This window comes from Argopecten irradians, chromosome 9 (assembly GCF_041381155.1).
Source record: "Argopecten irradians isolate NY chromosome 9, Ai_NY, whole genome shotgun sequence".
Lineage (NCBI taxonomy): Eukaryota > Metazoa > Mollusca > Bivalvia > Pectinida > Pectinidae > Argopecten > Argopecten irradians.
This window is the reverse complement of record NC_091142.1, coordinates 11,090,259-11,113,875: the sequence shown is the minus strand read 5'-3', so window position 1 is coordinate 11,113,875 and position 23,617 is coordinate 11,090,259. Positions and strand designations below refer to the sequence as shown.

At 34.6% G+C, this 23,617-nt stretch overlaps 2 protein-coding genes and 1 pseudogene across 7 annotated transcripts in view; all 3 read left to right on the top strand.

The window, feature by feature from the left end:
* LOC138331437 (tenascin-X-like) overlaps nucleotides 1-23,617 on the top strand; it is an 86,652-nt gene that overhangs the window by 41,576 nt on the left and 21,459 nt on the right. For 4 of the 6 annotated variants that reach the window (XM_069279070.1, XM_069279071.1, XM_069279068.1 and 1 more), the window contains one exon: nucleotides 3,321-3,608. The exons of the other annotated variants lie outside the window; for them this stretch is intronic. In XM_069279070.1, the coding sequence (XP_069135171.1) occupies nucleotides 3,321-3,608 (288 nt within the window). The remainder of the gene's footprint in view (nucleotides 1-3,320; nucleotides 3,609-23,617) is intronic. 6 annotated transcript variants of the gene reach the window in all.
* Nucleotides 19,539-22,213, top strand: LOC138330828 (uncharacterized). Its single transcript, XM_069278335.1, has 4 exons — nucleotides 19,539-19,948; nucleotides 20,323-20,409; nucleotides 21,059-21,353; nucleotides 21,772-22,213. The coding sequence occupies exons 1-3, from the start codon at nucleotides 19,829-19,831 to the stop codon at nucleotides 21,218-21,220; spliced, it is 369 nt and encodes a 122-aa protein (XP_069134436.1). The 5' UTR covers nucleotides 19,539-19,828; the 3' UTR covers nucleotides 21,221-21,353; nucleotides 21,772-22,213.
* Nucleotides 21,308-23,480, top strand: LOC138331015 (uncharacterized; annotated as a pseudogene).

The following is a 23,617-nucleotide window of genomic DNA, read 5'->3' as shown; positions in this document are numbered from 1 at the left end:
CAACATTTTGTGATTACCCGAGAGAATAATATCCGCTATCCTTCATAATCCACTTATGAAAGAATATTTTTTCTTTTCAACCATCGGGGGGGGGGGTCGGTGTGGGGGGGGGGGGGGGGGTGGGGGGGGGGGGGGGGGGGGGGGGGTGGGGGGGGGGGGGGGGGGGGGGGGGGGGGGGGGGGGGGGGGGGGGGGGGGGGGGGGGACGTTATTAATTGCAAATTTACAGCTATAACCATATCCGGCCATTTTTGAAAATAAAGTCGAATAAATCCACAGACTGGAAGTCATAATTTTCCATTACAGAGAAAAAATACGTGATAAATTACAAACCCCAAATTCCGTGTGTTTGTTATCTTTAATAGTTTTTGTTAATACCTCGTCGTATTATGTTAAAAAAATGTTTAAATTTTAGACCCGGAAATATAGTTTCTGTTGACCGCCTGTGGACGGCACCGAGCTTTATTTGCATGGGTAGCCCATGCAATTACAGCCTCAGGCGACAAAAGATTGAATTGCCCAGGACCTGCCAGTATATCATCCGCAGGGTATTGAAAGCAATTGCTGGGCCCGTACCATGTTGTCGTTTAGGCCGGGGAACATGACATGAAAATGTATTGGCATATAGTGGACTTCATCAATATATGTAAATATGAGCAAATAAATCTGAATTCCTAAATCACCTGGTTGGCATTAATAACCTTGTATTTTTACTACTGTGGAGGATAGTTTGCTTTCTATTAATTGAAAATTTGATTCTCTACGTTAATGTTTGATTGAAACTGGCGATGGTGGTGGGTGACAGAACGGTATACATGCCATTTTTATTTTAGTTTCCAAGAAGGGAATTCACTTCTTCGTGTTTGGTTATATTAAACAACATCGTATGATTTACTGTCCCTTTACATTGTACAGCGGAAGCCCCAAGCGGCAAGATGGTAAAACAGCCCTACCCCGGATTCATACGGAAGGTGCTGGAAACGATGTCGTAGTAGTTGATTGAAGTTGACTTTTGGTGTGATTTTTCCTGAAAGGACTATTGAAGTGAAGTGTGTTTATTGATAAATATTCATTTGAAGTTGAACTGTTTCCATTTCTGACATATCTCTCCCAAGCAGGAAAAAAATTTCAACACTTAGATGTACCAAATGAACTTTGGCTATCAAGATTGAAAATTTTTACAGATTTATTAACTTTTATTTTATATCTAGCCATTTGATTTATTTACATCATCGATTGACAGTATTGTTTATTGTACAACATCATTTGTTTATATCCAAGATTTTTATTTGTTTTAAACTTAATGTTAAACGAAGGTATTGGTCAAAAGATTATCGCAACTATAAAAGTCCTTACCACTTAACATACAAAAACAAAAACCGAAGTAAACCCAACAGCAGAACCTAGAACCACATAAGTGATAGACAATTAATACAAAACATACTTTTTTCCATGAAATAAAAATATTTTAATGGAATATTCTTGCAAAAAAAGGCTAAAGATTGTGGTAAAATTGGATATTAATCCAGTATATTTTCTGATCCGAAAAATGGAAATTTCCCATCAAAATCGCTCTACATGAGAAAAATTTGGGGGGTTGTGGGGGTTCTTATTAAAGGAAATCTAAAAAAACGTCCTCCCCCGGCTGCTTATGTCTTTTGAGCTTTACACGCATACTCGCATTTCAAAAGACTGGCACGAAATTGAACTTTTTAGAACTGCTCAAAACACGGGGCTTTTTTTCCAAAATTTTCAATGGTCAAAACTGAAACAACCTATGCAGAAATTGAACCGTCGATTTAGGTTTGATATTGTAATTTGTATAAGGAAAATTAAGACTTTTTTTTTTTTTTTTTCGGAAGGGCCAATGAACGCCCATATAAGACTACTGTGTTTCTTTCCGCCCGAACGTATTCACATTAATGATGGTAAATTTTGTCAAACAATACACTGGGATTTCGATTTTACATTGGTTATAACCCTTTTGATATAAAAAATTTGAGTAGTTTGGTATCTGTGTGACCTGCCCCTAAGTGATCCCACGTTACGCTCGGAGCAGCAAGTGTATTTTAACATTTTAAAACTAGAATGTAATTCCTTCAACAGTGCCCACACCACCCCCGGTACCCCAATAACGCGGTATAACATCGATGTTTTTGAACCACGGGTAAGATAGTGGTGGGACGGCAGTCGACAGGATTTGTGGAGAAGTATGAAGTGGTACTGAAGGACTGTGAGGCGGAAGTGGTGGCGGAAGTGGTCACAGAGGAAACAGAGCTGTCAATCCCTTTTCCGATCATCAACAATAAGATATCACCTGCCTTTAATGTGGAGATTTATTCTTTGGCATATGGCGTACATAGCAAACCTCAAAAGGAAAAGGTTAAGGTGAAAGGTTTGTGATATACCTGGTTTTCGTTATATTAGATCCATTTTCAGAATAATTTGTCTTTATGTTGTATAAACAATAAAATAATTTAGGTTTGGTTTTTGAAACATTGCCTGTCACAATCAACTATCGAAATGAACAGAAGCATGCTTAGATGCTAACTATATCTTTCTTTCACTCAACAAACTGCAAACATTCTTTTTACATGGGCGACTTTCTTAAACAGTCGTAGTTGTTAAAGATGCTCCACCGCCGATAGAGAATAACAGTTACATATTTACCATTTGGACAATAATTGATATTTAATTGTTATTTGCGCAATTAGTACCTCATTCCTTATATATAGATTATAGTGTCATGAGGTTTCATTAAGGATGCAATTGATTATATCAAATACTTTTATTATTCTGAAGTAAAACAAGAACCTCAAACATTTCAATGATGGTAATAGTATAAAGTAAGTACACTATGTAACTTGTGTTACTGAAGAAAAATACTCATTCGCCTGCTCCTGTTTTTTCTTTTTTAAAATACCCATTCGTATTTGGTATAGCACCTTTAATAGGGCGTTAAAAATCGATCAAACTACCTATGCGTTTTTTAAAATCTGAAGACAATCCAAGACAGATGTGTTATTGTGCACGTGGAAATTTACGCGAAGGGGGAATTTTCGCTGATTACTCGAAGGTCGCTTGATCGCGAAAAAATAACCCCCTAAGATTTTATATATGTATAAACTTTGTTGTTAAAAGTATGATAGTGTATCTATCGCGAAAATAACAACACCGTGAAAGTTTTGTAATGCAATTCGCGAAATTAAGCTCTCTCGAAAATATCGATGTTTACAGTACTTAAGGATTGCAGTTGTCGTTACATCGTCTACTGAAAAAATGGAAGGAAGTCAATTAATCCGGAATAATTTTCATTTGTAGATTATTATCTGATCATTCGAGAACTTCATGCCACACAAGAGGACTCGAAATCTGTGAGACTATCGTGGAAACATCCTTTCTACCGATTAGTAGACAGTTATGAGGTTCAGTGGGCAGAGAGACATTCCGATCAGTACACTGTCATGGCTGTAGACTCGGAGACGACTTCAGTTGTCATACCGGATCTGAATCCTGATAAAACTTACAAATTCAGAATGGCGTCCGTCCTACCCAAAGCCTGTAGACTAGAGGGGAATTTTCTTTCGAAGGACATCACTTTTAAATTAGGTACTGACATCTCACTTCTTTTATTGATTATATTGTGTTATGGGATATATTGTAAGTTGTTTACCTAATATGGTTCTAAGGGAAAACAATTATAGCTCTTAATGTGTATGAATTTATGCGTTTTTCTATTTATATATACTTCACAGTCTTCACTAACACCGGTAAAATGTAAGGCTGGCGAGTCTTAGTGACTTTCAACTAACATCCAGGCGATCAGCTATAGACATTTGCTGTGCCCGTGCATTTTTTCTGCCATGAACACATTTAGATAACATAGATCTTCATATTTGAATGCTGTACAAACTTTATGACCACACCTGGTTTTAAACTGAACTGTAATACGCATAAGTATTCTTTCTTTTTTTGATTCTTGCTTTATCTACGTGCTGCGATGTGAAGTGCTTTGTACATTTATTGTTTCATAGCTTCTGCTTTGTTTTTCCGCGAAAATGACACAACTGTCCTTACATCTTTAATAGCCCAGCTGCAAGATGTATATCAAATCATACGGACGTGAAATATTCGTACAAATATATCATGGGTTACTTTGTGCTCTAGTTCATAATATTTAACCCGAGGTGATGGTAAATTCATTTGACAAATGTTCCATTCTGACATAGGCTCCAAACAGGCCAACACTTGATGACAATATAACTTTGATATCTAGATTAATTTACCGATGGGTAAATATTATGCCTTGAGCACAGTAAATCATCTATTGAATATTTGTTTTATTGCATAATCATCATTTTTTCAAATTTTAGTTTTTTTTAAAATAATACGAAAATCATTGGTCAAAATCATCAAACCGTAACGTACGGAAAAAACTTAAAGTCCTTCCTATTAAAGATTGACGTAACACAAACACGAACGTCACCTTTTGGAAAATAGTTTTTGACTGTTTTACATTATTAGACCTGCTTGCACCTTTTGATGAAATACAAATAGTATCCGTCCTTTAATCGTCGGGCAAATGAAGGCTAAAGTTGGTAAAATGGTATTAATGACGTGTTTTTTCGAGAAATCGAAAAATAGAATTTCCATCAAAATTTAGCGTGAAAGAAATTTTTTTTCGTCAAATAAAAACGTAACTCCCGGCTGGCTATGTCTGGTTGACATTTCCACGCAGTCTCGCTTTCAAAAGAGCTGGACGAATTTTCTTTTAGAACTGCTAAAACACGGCAAGGTTTTCCTAATTTCGTGCAAAAACTGTAACAACCTATGCAGAAATCTCGAACCGTGTTTGGTATAACGTTTATTGGAAGCGTGCAATATAACTTCGAACCGTGCAATATAGACTGGGTTTTCTTTCCCGACTATCGGTCGGTTTAGTTGAAAATATATATTTTTCATATAATACACTGATTTGTTGGTTAAACAAATTTTGTAAAAAATTTTTAAATCTCTTGTCTGCCCCTCCGGTCTTTCGCTCGGCAGCAAAGTGTATTTTAAACATTTTAAAACTTTCTCTCTTTTTTTTCACCACCCGGTCCAATAACGCGGTACTAACACGATGAACCACGGGGGACGTTTTGGTGGACTGACATAGGATTTGTGGATATTAAGTATAAACTCTGGTATATCTGATAACTGTGAGGCGGAAGGGTGGCGGAAGTGGTATATAAACAGTGATAGTAACCTCTTGAATATCGAAGATGCACATATCACCTGCCTTTAAGGTGGTTTTTATTATTCGTTGTAGAAACCGTAAAGAAAGGGTTCATAACAAAACTGGTTTTTTTATTAGATCTTTTCGTAGGACCTAGTAAGCCGGGTAATTGTATAAACGATCAAATAGCAAGTAACATTAAATCGATCATCAATCGACTTCGCAATGGAAAGCTGTTTAGTTGCAGAACTGATATTACTTGTGGATCACTACATTCGTTTTTACATGAAGATTTCTTAAAAGGATTCGTCATTTAGGGCAGAATACAAGACAGAGACCAAAACTCCATAACAGTTCGGATAGAAATTGAAAAGTTTGAGCTTCTTATTGACTTCACTTATAAAAGCTGGATAAAAGTAATTAATGGGGTTTTCGAAAAAAGTATAGGCTCGAACTATGCCATGTATGGAGGTTGCTGCAAAAAAACAAAAACAAACATATTCTGTTTGAATTTTGAGGAATTAGAAAATGGGATGTTAAAATTTGTTAACTTTGTGGGATGAGAGATGGGATTAATTTTGTTAACTTTATCGTGGTGGGCATGGAAAAATGGATGTTAATTTCCAGTTAATTTCCATTTGGATGGGTGATCTGATGTTCAAGAAACTTCATGCTAAATTCGTGGACTCGAAATCTGTGAGACTATCGTGGAAACATGTTAATTTTAGTTAATTTCTTGGGGATGAGGTTCAGTGTGATGTTAATTTTAAATTCGATAGGAATGAGTTAAATGTTAGACTTGCAATAGACGACTTCAGTTTCATGGGGATTGACATGTGATGTATAAATTCAGAATTCGTCCGTCCTACCAAAAGCCTGTTACTTGTTGGGGAATTTTTTTTTCAACGGACATCACTGTTACTTTAGGTATGGAAAAAGCAAATTTGTTTTGTTGTTTTGTGTAAATGGATATACAAAATGTATCGTAAATGTAATGCTTTTTACTTGGTATGGGGATAAGGTAGACAATTAAGTTCTTAAATTGTATATGAGAATTCCACTGTTAATTGTAAATTTCTAAGGGGATAGGTGATGTACATGATGTTAATTTTAAATTCGTAGGAATGAGTGATGGAATGTAAATTTAACTAGCGTTAATTTTTGGGGAAACATTTTCTGAACTGATTCAGTTAATATTTAAATTCGTAGGAAAATGAAAAATGGAATCATTAATTTTGACGTAGTTGGGATTTTGCGGGAAATTTTGATTCGATGGATGTTATTTTACTTAGGTATGTAGGCCAAGTTTAGTTTAATTTCTGAATTTCGAAGGCAAAATAGTAAAAATGGATATATGTATAATTTTTTAATATATATACTTCACTGTTTTCACTAACACTGGTAAAATGTAGGATGAACAACTGATCATGTATACCATTGATATAAAGAGGCATTTTTTTTGTTAATTTCTACACGGATAGAACATGATGTGATGTTATTGAATTTTAAAACATTGTAGGAATGAGTGATGGAATGTAATACGCAATTTTGTTTTTTTTTTCTTGGGGATCTACGTGCTGATGTGAATGTTAATTTTAAATACGTAGGAATGAGAGATGGAATGTTAATTTTGTTGAACGTGGGATTATGGAAAATGGGATGTAAAAATTTTGTTAAATTCGTGGGGATGAGAGATGGAATTTAAAAACCCGAGGTGAATTTTCTTGGGGATTGGTGATGTGATGTTAATTTTAAATTCGTAGGAATGAGAGATGGAATGTTAATTTTGTTAATTTCTTGGGGATGGGTGATGTGATGTTTAATTTTATTAATTATTCGATAGGAATGAAGTGAGTGATGGAATGTTAATTTTTTGTTGATTTCGTGGGGATGGAAAATGGGATGTTAAATTTTGTTAAAAAAATTCGTGGGGATGAGAAATGGAATGTTAATTTTGTTAATTTCTTGGGGATGGGGATGATGTGATGTTAATTTTAAATTCGTAGGAATGAGAAGATGGAATGAGATACTTATAATTTTGTTTAATTTCTTGGGGATGGGTGATGTGATGTGATGTTAATTTTAAATTCGTAGGAATGATGGAATGTTAATTTTGTTATATTTCTTCAGAGGATGGGTGATGTGATGGTGATGTGATGGAATGAATTTTAAATGTCGTAGGAATGATTTCCATAAAGGGAATGTTAATTTTGTTTAATTTCGTGGGGATGGAAAATGGAATGTTAATTTTGTTAATTTCTTGGGGATGGGTGATGTGATGTTAATTTTTTAAATTCGTAGGGATGAGAGATGGAATGTTAATTTTGTTAATTTCGTGGCGGATGGAAGATGGGATGTTAAATTATGTTAAATTCCACGATGGGGAAGGGGGATGCGAAATGTTAATTTTGTTAATTCGTGTGGGATAGAGTAGATGGGATGTTTTGGATTTTGTTACTTTCGAAGGGATGAGAGATGGAATGTTAATTTTGGTTAAGTTTTCTCTGAGGGATGGGTGATGTGAATGTTAATTTTATAAAATAGCCGTGGGAAGCGAGAGATGGGTATGTTTTATTTTGTCAATTTTTCGTGGGGATGGGAGATGTTGATGTTAATTTTGTTAAATTCTTGGGGATGAGAGATTGTGGATGTTAATTTTGTTTATTTTCGTGCGGGTTGGGAGATGGGATGTTACTTTTGTTAATTTCGTGGGGATGAGTGATGGGATGTTAATTTGGTTAATTTCGTGGGGATGAGAGGTTGGATGTTAATTTTGTTATTTTTGTGGAGGTGGGAGATGGGATGTTAATTTTATTAATTTCATGGGGATTGGATATGGCATTTTATTTTTTTAATTTCGTGGGGATGCGAGTTGGGATGCTAATTTTGTTATTTCGTGGGGGTGGGGGGTTCTAATAATGTACATATGTCCAGCTCCCATACATTCAATATTTATATTGTTAAAGCATCGCGAATAATTGACTCTTCAAAATAACAAGTAATTAAAAATTTTCGTTAAAAAGTATTTATCAATGATTGATAAAATTCACAAAAATTATTGGCTAAGTGTTATATGATTGCAATATGAACATTTTAAATTAGAAGTAAGATTATTTTCGCTTTTTCTGCTTATCAGTATTGCCTTTGCTTCGAAAAAGTTTTGCAAATAAAAATAAACTGTTTTACTGTATGAAAAACGTTGACAATGTGCACGGGTTACTTACCTTTTCTGGAGGACTACAAAGTGCCATAACTGGAATATACCCCTGCCTCCCTCAACCATACAGTACATTCACATGTACACTAAGCAGCGCATTGCATTCAACAAACAAACAAACCAATTAATCTAGCGCTTCTTCGGTTCAGGATTAGTTTCCTACAATATGTTTGATAGTGCAAATAGATTTTTTTTGTACAGAATCTATCAAAAAGTAGGTTTCCGATATGTATTACAGTTAAGAAATAAATATGTTGTAAATTTCAGTCTATGTTGGGGATGTATGATGATGACGGCCATTTTGACAGGCGGTGTTGCTGCTGTTGGGCGTATCTGCCTTTGCACCTGTCCTTGGCGCTTTCGGATTCGGGTGCAGCAGGGATAGGAAAAGGTAACCCTGGCAGCATCCTGGATGTCGAACCTATGGGGGACGTGTAGCCTCCGGGGGACTTTTCTCTACTCTACAATCTCTCGGAGTTGTCCCCGGCCTTACGGCCTCGGCTAAAGCAGCAATAATAGCAACCGGGATGGCATTGGGATGTATCGTGGAAGTGGTGTAAACATCGATTTATAATACTCTTTCGTATGTTGGTTATGAAGGATATGGATATTCTAACTCCGAGGGTCACAAAATTTAGTAAAACGTCAAGTTTAGCCGAGGGTTTTACAACATTTTTGTGATCCCGAGGGTAGAGATATCCCTATCCTCCATATCCACGTATAAAAGAGTATTTTTTTTTGCTTTCATACCACGTGCTTATTACAACTTCGCCATTAAAAAAGAAAGCTGCGTCTGCAAGGCAATTTTACATACGTGAAAAATTGGCGTGATATTTTGAACTCAAACTTTATCAAGATCAAGCACAATAGTAATTTTGTTAGACCCCGTGACGTCACGAGGCTTGTAGGTTTCAGCCTCAGCCGACATGAGTGACCAGTACTATATACACCCATATGGGAGATAAACCTGCTACTACAACCGTAACGTATGAGAGGAAATGTCCTACTAATTTAGAACCAAGGGACCTGTTTAATATATGTTATTATTAGGATAGTTCATGATCACGCTTAAGGGCGGTTTTCTTTTGTGATAACCCGCGAAATGGCGCGTTAAAACTGCAAAAATAAAAAAAAAATAGTTTACTTATTTGATTACGTATGATCATATGAGAATCCAATTCCTATAGGTTTTTCAGAAAGTGGGTTTCTTAATGCTTCTGGTGGTAACAATGCATATTGTTTCATTAAAGAATTTATTGTGACTCAGCGATGGATAGATATAAGTAAACTAGAGCATTTCTAGAAACTAAAATAAAAATATTAAATTTAATTGTTTCGCTTTATATTACCTTGGGTATAGTGTTTACATAAATTTAGACTTTTCGTGTAGGTTAAACAGTATGGCAATTATGAACATAATTTTATTTTATGTTTTGGAGACTTCAGAAGCAAAAAAAAAATGACATATTTAGAAAACATTTCATATTATTCCCAGATGAAACGAACAAAATTTTAAGATAAAATTTATTACATAACTACAAAAACATATATTTCGGAAGAATTTCAATGTCAAAATGTTTTGTAAAAAATCAACGTGATTTATTTTGATAAGTTATCTAAACAATTCATGTCAAAGTTTTTTTTTTAATTTCGTGTAGTTGTGATAAACATATACATATTAACAATCTTATTGAAAAAACAGCTCATCAAGCGTAAGCGTATTGAAGAGTACTGGTTTTTGAAACAGATTGATATATTTAGAATATTTAATTATATCAACTATATGAAAAATGTAAGCAGAATACTATAGTGTTTCAAATCAAGGTTATTCTGTTTTAAAATCAGAGGCGCTATTTTGATTTACACATGTTTTAATGTTTTTAAGTACAGTTGGATTGGACAACTTTTTTTCCAATGCTATTACCTCGGCACGGTTACAGTGTTGAGTAGAGTTTTTAAAGCAAAAAGGTTCGAATATTTCAGATTCTCGTTAAAAATATACTGTAAAAGTGGAATTATTCGCGACGTGGGCATTTTTCGCCATATTTTATTTTCATTAAATCTCCGTGAATAACAAATATCCAGGCACAAAACATATCCACAAAGTTCTAATTCTTGACGGACGAGTGATATGGATTATGTGGATGATGAATACAGTGCATAGAGTATAGCGCAAAATAATCAGATTGAGAGAAGAGTTTGAAAGCATTCCTTAGCTAAAGTATCCACTCTTTAATAAACTCCACGTTTTACGGTAAAATTGGAAAAGCTGAAATTTAAAAAGTAAATTAGAAGGAATCTCACTAATCTCCAGCCTTGTGATTTATTTATTGAAAGTACGAATTTTTTTCCTTAAGCTTGGGCAATCTACTTGCCTTTGAAGTGTTTTATTTTGTCTGCGTAATCAAAGTCATAATGTTTGATTGTATTATGATGAAGGTGCCGGTTTAGCGCACGTTACTTATGTACCTGATCACGTACACAATGCTATATATAGTTATGATAATTATCGATTATAATGTAGGGTATACTCAGTTTTGAATGGAATTGTCATATCAATTTAACAAATGTGTACATCTATTTGCGGAGATAAACATTTGCCGATTTTCATGCATCGAGCAATTTGTCGAATGTATATCGCACGCGAAAATAAAGTTGGTGTACCAGTAAATTATGTTTAAATTTTAAGTTTATTTTACGTAGTCCCCCAGTGGGACTCTCTAGAGACTCTTATGACATTCTTGTCTTTATTGATTTGGTTATCAGTTTGTATATATGTTGGTTTGTTTAATCAAATAAACTCAAACAAAAGCTCGTTATTTTTCTTGTGACAGTTTTATTTTCAGAAAACACCTAATGAAAACAGACCTAAGTGTAGTTTAGAAAAAGAATCATTATTATGTTACATCCTGATCCACAGCTAAAAGGTCTGTCCCAGTTGTCAACCTCGGTTAGGAAGGCTTTGAACCCGTGTACCTGTGTACATTATTCAAAGTATTTATTACACCAGTAATGATTTGACAGTGCCGTCGCAAATTTTGTTGGGGGAAATCGAGGTAACTCTTGAATACCTGTACATATTTTGGGACGCATTTCATACTAATGCAAAAGGGACGAAGATATCTAGACATCACATTCAATCCAGGAGATATTTAGACACCAATCACATTCTTATTTTCGTTTTTCTATTACTATGTGCCACATGAAACTGGCACATTATTCATCTCTCACACAGTTAGGCATTTTATAGTGTGATATTAGTACTGCAGCATTTTTTCATGCCATGCCGCCGAAGTCACAGAAAAAAGTCACATAATAATGACAATGGTACCAAACCAGTCGACCCTCTTCATGTTTGAGCAGTAAGCAGGAGCAGCAGCATTAACCACTTTTATAGATTGTGGTGTGTCACAAAACACAGACATCCACCCACCGCAAACACATCACATACATTCAAGGGGGCCGTTATTAAATGACACTGGCTGTTTGTAGAACATTTAATCTTATAAACCATACCATTTAATCTCGTCGACCTAGTCTATACGTTTTGGGAGTAGGCTGCGGTATAAGTGGTGAAATTTTATGTCGAGTTTTGGGAAGATCATTCTTGGATAATAGAAATTAACATTATTAAATCACGAAAAAAAAAGAATTTTTGCATCGTTTTAGACACAACCTCAAGAGACCAATAAGATAAATACCACATTACTCCTGAGTTTCTTAAAAGCTTTTAACAGCAGATATTTTTAATTACTTATACTAAAAGGTTACGAAAGCAATTCATTAGATATATTGTACAATTTTCTTCATAAAAAGTACATTCTCACCTTTCCTTAAAGCAATTTTTTCTTTTAATTAAAAGTCTCATGAGTGTTTTATTGAAATCAAAATAATCTTAAAACCAATTTGTGAAAACATACATCTAAGTCATCCCTCCTTGTTTGAATGTTCTTCGTGTCAAAACACATCTCTCTGATATATCATTTTTTAGCTTTCTCTTTCAAACAGTGAAAATATCCACGCGCAAAACATAGATCTCTTATATGACATAACACATGGGCGCTCGGGGTCTTTGACACTTTAAATGCTTTGATACCATTATTACTGAGGTCAATACACATAACCTACAATTCAAAAATATTTCCGTTTGGTATTTTTATTGAAAAATAAACGCACATATCGGCTGAGATAGTAATCACAATATGTGGTGAATTGTTATTGTAGCGGCTGACTGGAGATATTGTTGTTAAACTTCGGCTTGTTTAGCTTTCAATTCCTGCAACTTTTACAGTCAATGTTTTAATTTCAAAGAATGGATTTTTTTTCCATTTTTGTACATCAAATGGATTGGACGGTCAGACTACGCCTATTTAAGTCCTTTCCAATTAAGTTATTAACATATAAACATTTTGCATTCACTAACAAAACAGCACATGTTCATACATAGATAGATAGAACACTTGCAGCACATGAAACTACTGGCTGCGCAAGACCTCAAAGCATTGCAAGTATCTTATTTTACACGCGAAGAAAACAATGGATGAAGCCAAAACTTGAAATATTGCAAAATAAACTTGATTTGTAATATTAAACCACCACCCTGTATCATAAGGTAATCTGTAGTCCGAAATATGGTGGGGTTATTTTATTTGTGTTAGCAGGCCTGTAGACCTATGCCTGTAATGGAATTTTATACTTGTCGGTGTATCATGCATATGTTAAAACCTGCTAATCTAGTTACAATGATACTATAATGATAATCTGCTGTGGAAAATCCTCTAAGCACATCGAATTTTGTCATGCAAATGTGCATCTTGCAAGCCAAACACTTTCAATATCTTAAAAAATGGATTTTCATTTCGAAACTGCGCAGTGCAAACAAATTCGATATGATTCGACGACAAACTCATCATTTTGCCGTTTGTCCGGTGCAGACGCCATAGCTAAACGATTTCAAAATTCAATATCGTCATCATTCATATGTAACTTTTCCAACATACATGTCTTTTCTTTAAAGGTTCAAACATTTTATTTTCAATAGTATTTTTCTGCAAATGCAATGGTCTTTGTGAAGTTGTCCAAATGTACTCAGAATTAACTATACAACTACAGTAGTTTGGGAGTGAACAGCAGCTCTCAGAAGAAAAATTTGTCAAGAAGAAAACAATATACAGCCATTGTGGTCGTTATTCCTTGTCTGATTTCGTTTTCTTTCAGTCTTCTGGCTCTACTTAGCATACGCAAGTGCGTCGATGGGATATATATTTATCTAATCGGACTGCTATTAAACGAAAAACGTTCTGTTCCTTTTTTGAAAGTTGCAATCAGCTAATGGCTAAAATTTTGCTGCCTACTATTGCTATGGAAGTTTTGTCTTTTTAACAAATGCTTCATCAGCCTGGAAACCCATAATTTTCAGCGGTAGGTGTCTAACCCACCGCTATGGACATTCTGGGTAGTGGCTCCAGGCTAAAATGTTTATACATGCCCCCGCCAAACAACACGACTTCATTCTTCCTTGTAAAGAATAAAAGGGACACTACTCGATTGCATGATCTCTTGCTCATACGTTAAGGCCAAAACAAATGTGCGTGTAACAAACAGCCCCAACTGTCTCTCAAAAGTAAGTATTGATAATAGCAATTTATCGAAAAACAACACAACTGTATTGTAAATGTAAGATTTACTGTAAACCAATTTTGTTTCGCGGGCTACTAAATTTTCGCGGTCTCCATTTAAAAAAAAGACAAGATCGGCGAAGATTAACGTTCGCGGATTAAAATTTTAAATGTGAATTCCTATCAATACAGTTCAAATGTAAAAATGATAAAAAAATCTACTTTACGAATTCCCATCGTCGCTTAGACGATATAAGTTGGCTACGAACCCAGTTTACTTGGATCACACCCAACTCCCTAGAAGATCACACTCCCCAAAGTAACCACACCCTCGCCACGCCGAAAAAAAACAAAGCGCGTATACCACAGCAATTGATTTCCACAGTAATTCCCACAAATCAAATCTCTAGAATTGCCCCCCCCCAGTGTGATCCTTGGTCTACACAATTTTCCTTTTAAATTCGAGAATAAAAGTAATTACAGATAGGTGAAAAAATCTCTTTATGAAAATAATCACGGAAACCTCTGGTAATAAAGTGTCTGTTCAGCACAAAGAGATGACAGGATCGTTGTCAGCGAATTCACCCCCGAGAGAAATAACAGTAAACCAATGATAACGTGTTACTTACTTAATTTCTTATTGTATCGAACCATATGATTGTTTTGAAACACATTAGGGGACAAAGTTGCTCAGTTATACGATTGGTTGCAATAAGTTTGAAGTGGTTGTTAGATGTCACCAATTCAACTGTAAATTTCATTAAAAAGGGGTGGGAGGTCCACGAGCTCATGTTGGCGATAATTGATGGGATTGGAAAGGCTTTGTTTGGAATTTAAAATTCAAGTGATTTTTTACTCCCTTTTAAAACGTAAAAGTATCTGATGTAGACCTTGGGGCACTTGTAAATTGGGAAAGTCGAATTAAAGACTCCTTAAGTACGGGGTAAAATGGCGATTAGACTGATGTATCGATGTTATCTATATAACGCACTATCATTGCAACAAGTTCGTGAAGGTCGAACACTTCACACAACAAGTATAATTTCACAGCGATCATTCCAAATCCTTTTAAAATAGAATACCAGTGTCCAATTGTCAAAAAAAAAATCGAAATCGAATTGTACCTGCGTAAAGATTAGATGTGTGCGAATGAGAACTTCAAAGTGCCTCCGACCACACAGATTTTTGTGACATGTATGTTATGAACGGGATATTTGAATCTAGTTTGGACTGCAGGAAACCCGCGTGTACTGAAGGTAAGAATTTAATATAATTCACTTTTTCACACCTGGGGAATAACATTGATTGAACAGGTAAGAAATTATCAAATAATAATGTCTTAAATCTATACAAATCTCTTGTTATTTGATCAATTTTGGGATTGATATATTATTTTCAGGATAATTGCTTAAAATCACCATGAATATTTCGAAATCTTGATAATATTTATTGTTTTTTTTCTTTTTGTATATTACGAAGGCTCGGGTTAAGTGATAATATCCATTGTTTTATTTCTAAAGTTCAGATTTATCATTTTATTTGTAGAAAAATCGGGTACCCTGTTGTACAGTTTTATTAATATTCCCTTTCCGTAAAGGTGAACAAATATAAACATATGCTATGTAACATTTAAATAACGGTATTGAATGATACATGTAATATTATAACAAAATAAATAGATGAAGGAATTAATGTTATATACATTTAGTAACAGAACAGCAATCTCAGCATGTATAATTCATAAGTGATTTTAATTGGCTTACCGTCCAATTAATTACCAAGGTTCATTTTACGGACGTGCCCAGCTATTAAATGTGGAGGAAAAACCGGAGTACTCCGGGGGGAAAACCACCACTTACAGACAAGAGTATTTTCAATTTACTACTAGACATACACGTAAATAGAACCACTGTCGCTTTTATTTTCTTATGTATATTTTTTGGTGTTTAAAAATTGACGAGAGTATGATTAAACCATCCAGAATCCTGGTCGGTCCCCCCCCCGCACACTGGCAAACAAGGTGAGAACCTATGGTCATAGGTGTATTGTGTGAAATTAGGCAGTGTTTGAGTGATAATAAACGGGGGGTTGTCTGTTTTCACCCCCCACCAAACCACCAACATTTCACATCTTTCCACATTCATTTCACACTGCATTGACGGTAATTATCTGGGCTATGACAGATGCACCAGTTATAAATGTGTGTATATCATCGCTAACTATGCTGGGTTTTCATATTAAATCTCAACTCTAGAAAGATTAAATACTTTTCTCACGCAATCAGCTTGAGTCAACCAACATACAAAGAGTACTTTAAAGCGGCGCGCCTTCACTCTTTTTAAAAAGAGACTTTTATGCATCTACACACTTACAAGTAATACAACTCAACAACCATATTGAATGAATAAGGCCACCCCCACAGGGTGACAGGGTATTTAATCAAATCAACAAAGCATATGATATCAATGAAATACATGACCAAATTCATGTGAATACACATAAAACAATCTTTGCTTCAATAATTAAATAAACCAAAAAGCCAATGTGGGGTTTACAAAGTAAAAACCGCCTACATAGTGAGAATATACAAAACTATAAAACCTTTATAGGGTGTGAAAGGGCGGGAATTCAAAATTAAAAGTTTAAAAGCCAAATTCAACACATCGGTTAAAAAATGTTGAGGAGGAAAATTTCCAAAATATGGGCTGCCTGACGGGGCTTAGGGTTCTGATTGAAATATATTTGGGGTCTGGGACCCCTTTCGGACACATTGACCCATCAAAATGCCCTTCCTCTATCCCCAAGGGGCAATAACTCGTACCGACAAAATGTAAAATCCATGACAAGGGGGCATAACTCGAATTAGTCTAGTATGCTGAATAAAAGGACATTATTTAACAACAAACCAATTAAACAAAATTCTAATAAAATAAAACTTGTATTGGTGTTTCCCGAAAATGCATAAATTAAGCTGAACTACTTTAGCTGCCTTTTAATGCATCTACAACACTTACAATAACAACTCAACAACCATATTTGAATGAATAGGCCACCGCTCACAGAGGGTGACAAGGGGGTATTTATTAAAATCAAACAGGCATAGTATATAATCAATGAAATACATGACAAAATTCATGGTGAAATACACATAAAACTATATTTTTGTGCTTCAAGAATTAAATAAACCAAAAACCAATGTGAGGGTTTACAAAAGTAAAACCAGCCAAGAAGAAAGACATTGAAAAATGTCTTCCCCCACCTTGTTTACATAGTTGAACCGATGAATGTAATTCAAAATTAAAGTTTAAAAGCCAAATTCACAACACTGGTTAAAAATGTTGAGGAGGAAAATTTCAATATGGGCTGCCCTGACGCTTAGGGATCTGATGAAATAATTTGGGGTATGGGGACCCCTTTCGGGACACATTGACCAATCAAATCCCTTGCCCTCTATCCCCCAAGGGCATAACTACGTACCGACAAAATGTAAAATCCATACAAGGGGGCATAAACTCGAATTAGTCTATATGCTGAAGAAAAGGACATTATTAACACAACTCTCCAATTATACAAAAATCTAATAAAATTAAAACTTGTATTGGTGTTTCCGATGCATGAACATTTAAGCTATCCTACTGCTACTTAGGCTGCCTTTTAAGACAACACCAATCCATAAAACGAAAAGCTAAAACAAAAGACATCTTTAAATCATAATGTTATTCAATCTATTTTGAGTCCTATTAACAGCTAGAAGTAATTTAAAGGACGGCAATCTCCTGTATTGAATCATCTGAGATGGGAAGAGGCAATATTGAGAATAACAATACTGTGATAATGTTAATTAAAATATAGATAACCGATAGAATTTATTTTCTTATATAAATAAATCTTTAAAAGTTGACAAATTCTTAGAATATCCGTGTTTCATATGTCACGAATGTAATATTTCAATACGCAAGATAATTAATGAAAAAAATCTATGCAGACCAAGAGAGTTTAAACTAAAGATAAAAAAAATGAATGCTAAAAGAAGGGTTTATGCAAATAAGCGAATTATAGTCCAATAACCTGGTATGTGAAATATATTTTAAAAATAAAAAAAAAAAAAAAAAAAAAAAAGAATAAAGAAAATCCTCATCAACTCCAGAGAGGGAGTCATGTCCCACCTCCCTATTCGTTCGGCTTGCTTCTTATGGAGTGAAAATTTTGTGAATTTTTATAATTCAATACAAAGGACAGACGTTAGTGACTATACGTAATACAAATGGGTATGCTACAGGTTTTCCAGTCGAATTTACTAGAATTAAATACCTACTGTAAATACATTTTTTGTCAAAAGCTAATACCTTACCCCCCCCCCGTTATTGTTTGCATTTACGGGGAACGACCTAATGTATTTTCAATCCCAACATTCTTCAGAGTTTATTCAATAATATATAGTCCATTGTCGAAAAAAATATCGATAGAAAATCATCCGGTTGACATGTATACACAGCGAAATACCTAGAATTGATAGTGCTAGTCAAATTAGCACCGTAAACCTGGAGGAAAGGGTAATTAGTCTTGTTAATTAAATGGCGACAACACTCTTGGATGGTACCGAGAGGAGAATCCTTCCTCTTTATAATTACTAAAAAGACCAGGTGTTTCCTGTACTACTGCGTAAATATTGACATTAGGAAAAACCAACTTAAATTGGGCCATTCCCAATTAGAACTTTACTAACACCGACTTCCACGTATTTCCTTAAAAACGCTATAACTGCTTTTTTGGTATGTGTTCTGTTTTCGGACACGGTTCGGGATTTGCCTCTGGGACTACCAACGGATGTAAACATGAGATCGCCAGCTGATTGGTAACAACATGGGAAAAACGGAAGGAAGTGGCAGTAAAACAAGGGAGCTACGAAGCAACTTTGCTACGTGAACATGCAGTAGCGACTCCAGGTACTCCGGTATCGACAGTCGCAATGTGTGGGATGTTTTTTTCATTCGATTTCCTCAACGCCACAGATATGTTAGAGAAATGTCGACGATGGGTAAAGGCATGGGCAGTAGACTTGCATTTGATGAAACGAGGGTGACAAAATACAACGTACATTGTAGGCATCCACATTTGTTGGGGGGAAGGTGACTCGTAATAGGGTACGGGCTTACATCTCGAAATTTGCCAACACATCAGAAAGTTTCCTCAATACGAGATCTAATATTATTGGATTACTAAATATGATGTAAGTAATGCTGATAGCAGAAACATATACAGTGTATAAACGTTATAATGTATTTTTTCTTCTTCTGCTTGATTACGGCCTAATATTAATACAGATAGTTCTCCTGCGGTAAAATATATACAGTACGGTGCTGTATAATGATACGTATTTATAAATCAATAGTTACTGCAATACTTTACACTGTTTCAGTACCTCATATTATTATTTTTTTTTTGTTTTGTTAGAAATAAGTTTGCTACCAGAGCCAAGTCATACCGGCTCGTTCATTCTACAAATACAGATTATAATAGATCTATTTAAACTTACTTATCTTTATACATAAATACATTGAAAATGTAAATAATATACTATTTAAAAAATTTAATTAGAATTTGTAAATAAGTTAGCTATGTAAAGACTGTCGCCATGAAGGACCATGAATTTGTGATCTATATACACGTACAGTACATTATTGTAGATGGAATATTCCGGGGATCCATAGACTGTTAAAATACATTGTACCTATAAAAATGGCTTTTAATTTCAACTTTCAATTGTCATATTTTTATGAAGGTTCAAAAACTTGAAAAGAAGCCAAGACGGCGCATTCAAAGACGGCTGATTCCAGATGAGTCATCAAAAGATACTGCTGAAATCCCGCTCTCGCATCAGATTCAAAATTCAGAGGTACATGTCAACTCATTACAGAATTTTTCAGCTCATATACGATATTGAGTGTATCGACATTAATAATATCAGATATAAACACTATCATTTTGAAATGAAAATTAATGACTATATATAAAGATGGTGTCAAATTTCAATAAAACTTATTTAATCATATGTCAAGCAATAAGAATATGATGCCTGCAGTGTATGCATCTGTACATCTGTAATATATTGTTGAAGTGAAGCATCATTATAAGTTGTGTAAAGAAATATCAGTAGTTATTACACTTCATGTGACATTATGAATTACAGTATGTCAATTTTGGTGTGAAATGGAAATCGGTTTCAATACTCCTTATTGATTTCAATATCATGCTGATTTAATCTTTCAGAGACGTGATGGCAAAGAAAATGATGAAGCTGACCATCATCCAGCTAAGAGATCTCGTGTGATCTTCGAAGAAATTTATGATCTTGAGGTATATGTCAACATATTGTGTGTGAAAATCTAGATATAAACAGTATGTCTTTTACTTACAGTAGTTGAATACCAGGTAAATGTGGAATGATTCCACATAGACATACAATATAGTACGGCAGTTTTGAGACCCTAAAATAAGGTTGGTAAAGTACAATTAATCATCGGTTAGTCCCATGTGCACATTTTTGTGACAATGACATCATAAACATATAATTACTGGAAGCTGGGACAAATCGAAGGTAAATCATACATTACCCACGTCATTTTTGGATCTCGAACCTCTCATGTTGAAAAGAATATGTTTTTTATAATAAAGGTCGACCTTGTAATCATTTAATTTGTAGCTAGTTCTTTTCATTATTTATTATTTAAACACATTAAAATGAAACTATTGGCATAAATATTGTTAATTGAGAAAATTATAATGATGAAATAAAAAACAGAAAAAAATATATGAAATACAATTTATTGATGAAAGGATATTATTATAGTATCCGACTTGGGTACTTTAATATCCCTCGACAACACTATGAGACGAAAGTGCCCTCAAAAGAAGGCAATAATATATAAATAGTACTTCTTTATATGTTGTTCATTGATTTTTTAATACATCTCTAATCTGATAATGTTTTTTACATGAAATGCAGCAACAAAATAGCATAGATGTTGGTTGCCAAACAGAACAATCCACAGCTGCCTCAGATTATGTTGCTGTGAGACTGCAGAACAAAATCCTAGAAAATGAAATCAAGTTGCTGAAGGAAAAGGTTGAGTTCTTAGAATGTGCTAACACTTCTAGAGATCACTAAAAAATGGATGGAAAAGATAGTGGTAATATTGACATCTATCAAGTCGCCAATGAGACATCGTCTCTTGTTAATCATGACCACAGCTACATGGACCACAGCTACATGGACTTGACGACAGACACTATAGATAAAGGTACATTAGACTAGTAAGCAGTTAATTCATAACAGGTACATGTATATCACAATTGTGTGATAGCTGGTATCCATTATAGTACATGACGTAAACATACATAGATTATATTAGCACACAAATTGGAACTGTCTCATTAAAGATGTGATCTTTTTAAACTAAATTTGTAATCTTCAATATGCTAGTATGCAGTTCAGATGGCATAGTGTCATGCCTATGCTAATTATTAAGGATGTACATGTAAGTCGGTGCATATAAACAAATTATTCTAACAATTTATCTGTGTTTATATTGATATTATTGTGAGCCAATATGCAATGAACTATGATTTTGGCTGTATAATATGTACATGTACAGTGTTTTATGTCAATGGTGGTAATGTTCATAAAAGTTAGCATATCAATGTCTTCTTTTATTTAAGGTAAACCAATCAGTACAGAGGCAATTGGAGTACAGACTGATTTGTGTTGTCAGGACCTAAAGCACATGCCTGACAGGGAATTAAAGGACCCCAAGCTCTGACCATGGACAGTGTGTTGAAGGATGAATCATCTTGTAAATTTTATACAGGTAGATATCTTGCATGCATATGTGTAACAACTGGTCAACGGCTGGTTTCACTGTAAAAGCTTGTTACCTCTATTTCTCGGAGAAGTCCACCAATATTTGGTATTTGTTTACTATTTGAAATGGAGTGGGAAAAGAACAGAAAAATGGAGAAAAGATAACTCGTTCCATTGCCAGACATAGATCATTCTTCAGGGATCTCATGTTTTACATACCTGTGACAGCAGATGCATATATGACTACCCTACCCCTCTCTTCCTGTACAATATATACCTATTAGGGAAGCAGATTAATTTTGGCTCATTGAGTCATTGTTTTGTTTAGTTAAAAAATTGAATATCTTATTTTCATTTGATATGTTTTGTTGTTGTTGCCATTTACGTAAACATTTGTAAAAAATTACTTCATATTTTCAGGATTATCATTGGCAGTTGGTATTAAGGCTTCATCCTTCAACTTATTTCACCTGCAAGGAGAGGACCCTTTGTATTGGAGATTCATCAGACACAGGAAACAGTGAGTAAGATAAAATGCTAATTCATATCATAGAAATCCTATTTTACAATACAATGTGGTATTGATTCCATTAGGATAATTGTAAAAAGACCAATACCAATTCATTATATATATATCAGTACTGTAATTTCCATGGGCTTTTGTAATTTTGTACACCCTAAAATGATTATTCTCAACAATTAAAAATTGCAAATGTTTTAATACTAGTAATTCTTCCATATATCAGCAATACATTAACAGAGACATGCATCAAGGATATTATCAGTGAAGGAGGAGCTAGTTTTAACACTTCTAAGATGTAGAAGAGGTATAGATGTGCAGATGTTGGGCGATTTTATTTGCCATCTCCAGCACCACAGTTAACAGAATCTTTACAACATGGATAACATTTCTTTACCATCATTTACACTTTATGATTCGATGGCCATCAACAGAACAAGTTCGTTTAAAATTGCCAAAGTGCTTTAAATATTTTCCAAATACAAGAGTTGTAATTGATTGTACTGAATTTTATGTTCAGAAACCTAGTCTTCCTTCTGCACAGAGAATAACATGGTCAAACTACAAACACCAAAATACATTCAAGCTTCTGGTTGGTATATCACCATCTGGAACAATTACTTTTCTCTCCAAATTATTTACTGGTAGTATTTCAGATAAAAAGATTGTTGAACAAAGTGGTTTTCTAGATAAACTGGTGTATGGGGATGATGTTATGGCGGAAAGGGGCTTTTTGATTAGGGATTTAGTTACTATGAAGCATGCCACACTGAATATTCCTCCCTTTGCTATGGGTAAGCAGCTGTCACGTAATGCTGTAGCAAAGACCAGACGTATTGTAAGTGCACGCATACATGTTGAGCGAGCTGATAGGAAGGTTAAAATCATTTCACATCTTGCAAGGTGTCATTCCCATGAATTTAAGACCTGTACTTGATCAGATTGTGTTTGTTTGTTCTGCTCTATGCAATTTAATTTAAAACTTGTTAAGTAAACAGTTATATCATCAATTATGCAATTACAGATTGTTCCATGTTTCATTTTCCAATTAGCTATTTTTTTAAAACATCAAATTACCAGTACAAGATAAGTAATCATGATATGGTTGTTGCATATTAAGTTTACTCCTTTTCATGTAGAAGTGCTGGTACCATTTCAGTTTTAAAGTATTCACTTAGATTGAA

Coding starts and splice junctions, on each gene's coding strand:
- LOC138330828 (XM_069278335.1), top strand. CDS start 19,829: ATGAAGGTTCAAAAACTTGAAAAGAAGCCAAGACGGCGCATTCAAAGA. Junction 19,949..20,322: donor ATCAGATTCAAAATTCAGAG/GTACATGTCAAC, acceptor TTAATCTTTCAG/AGACGTGATGGCAAAGAAAA. Junction 20,410..21,058: donor AAGAAATTTATGATCTTGAG/GTATATGTCAAC, acceptor CATGAAATGCAG/CAACAAAATAGCATAGATGT.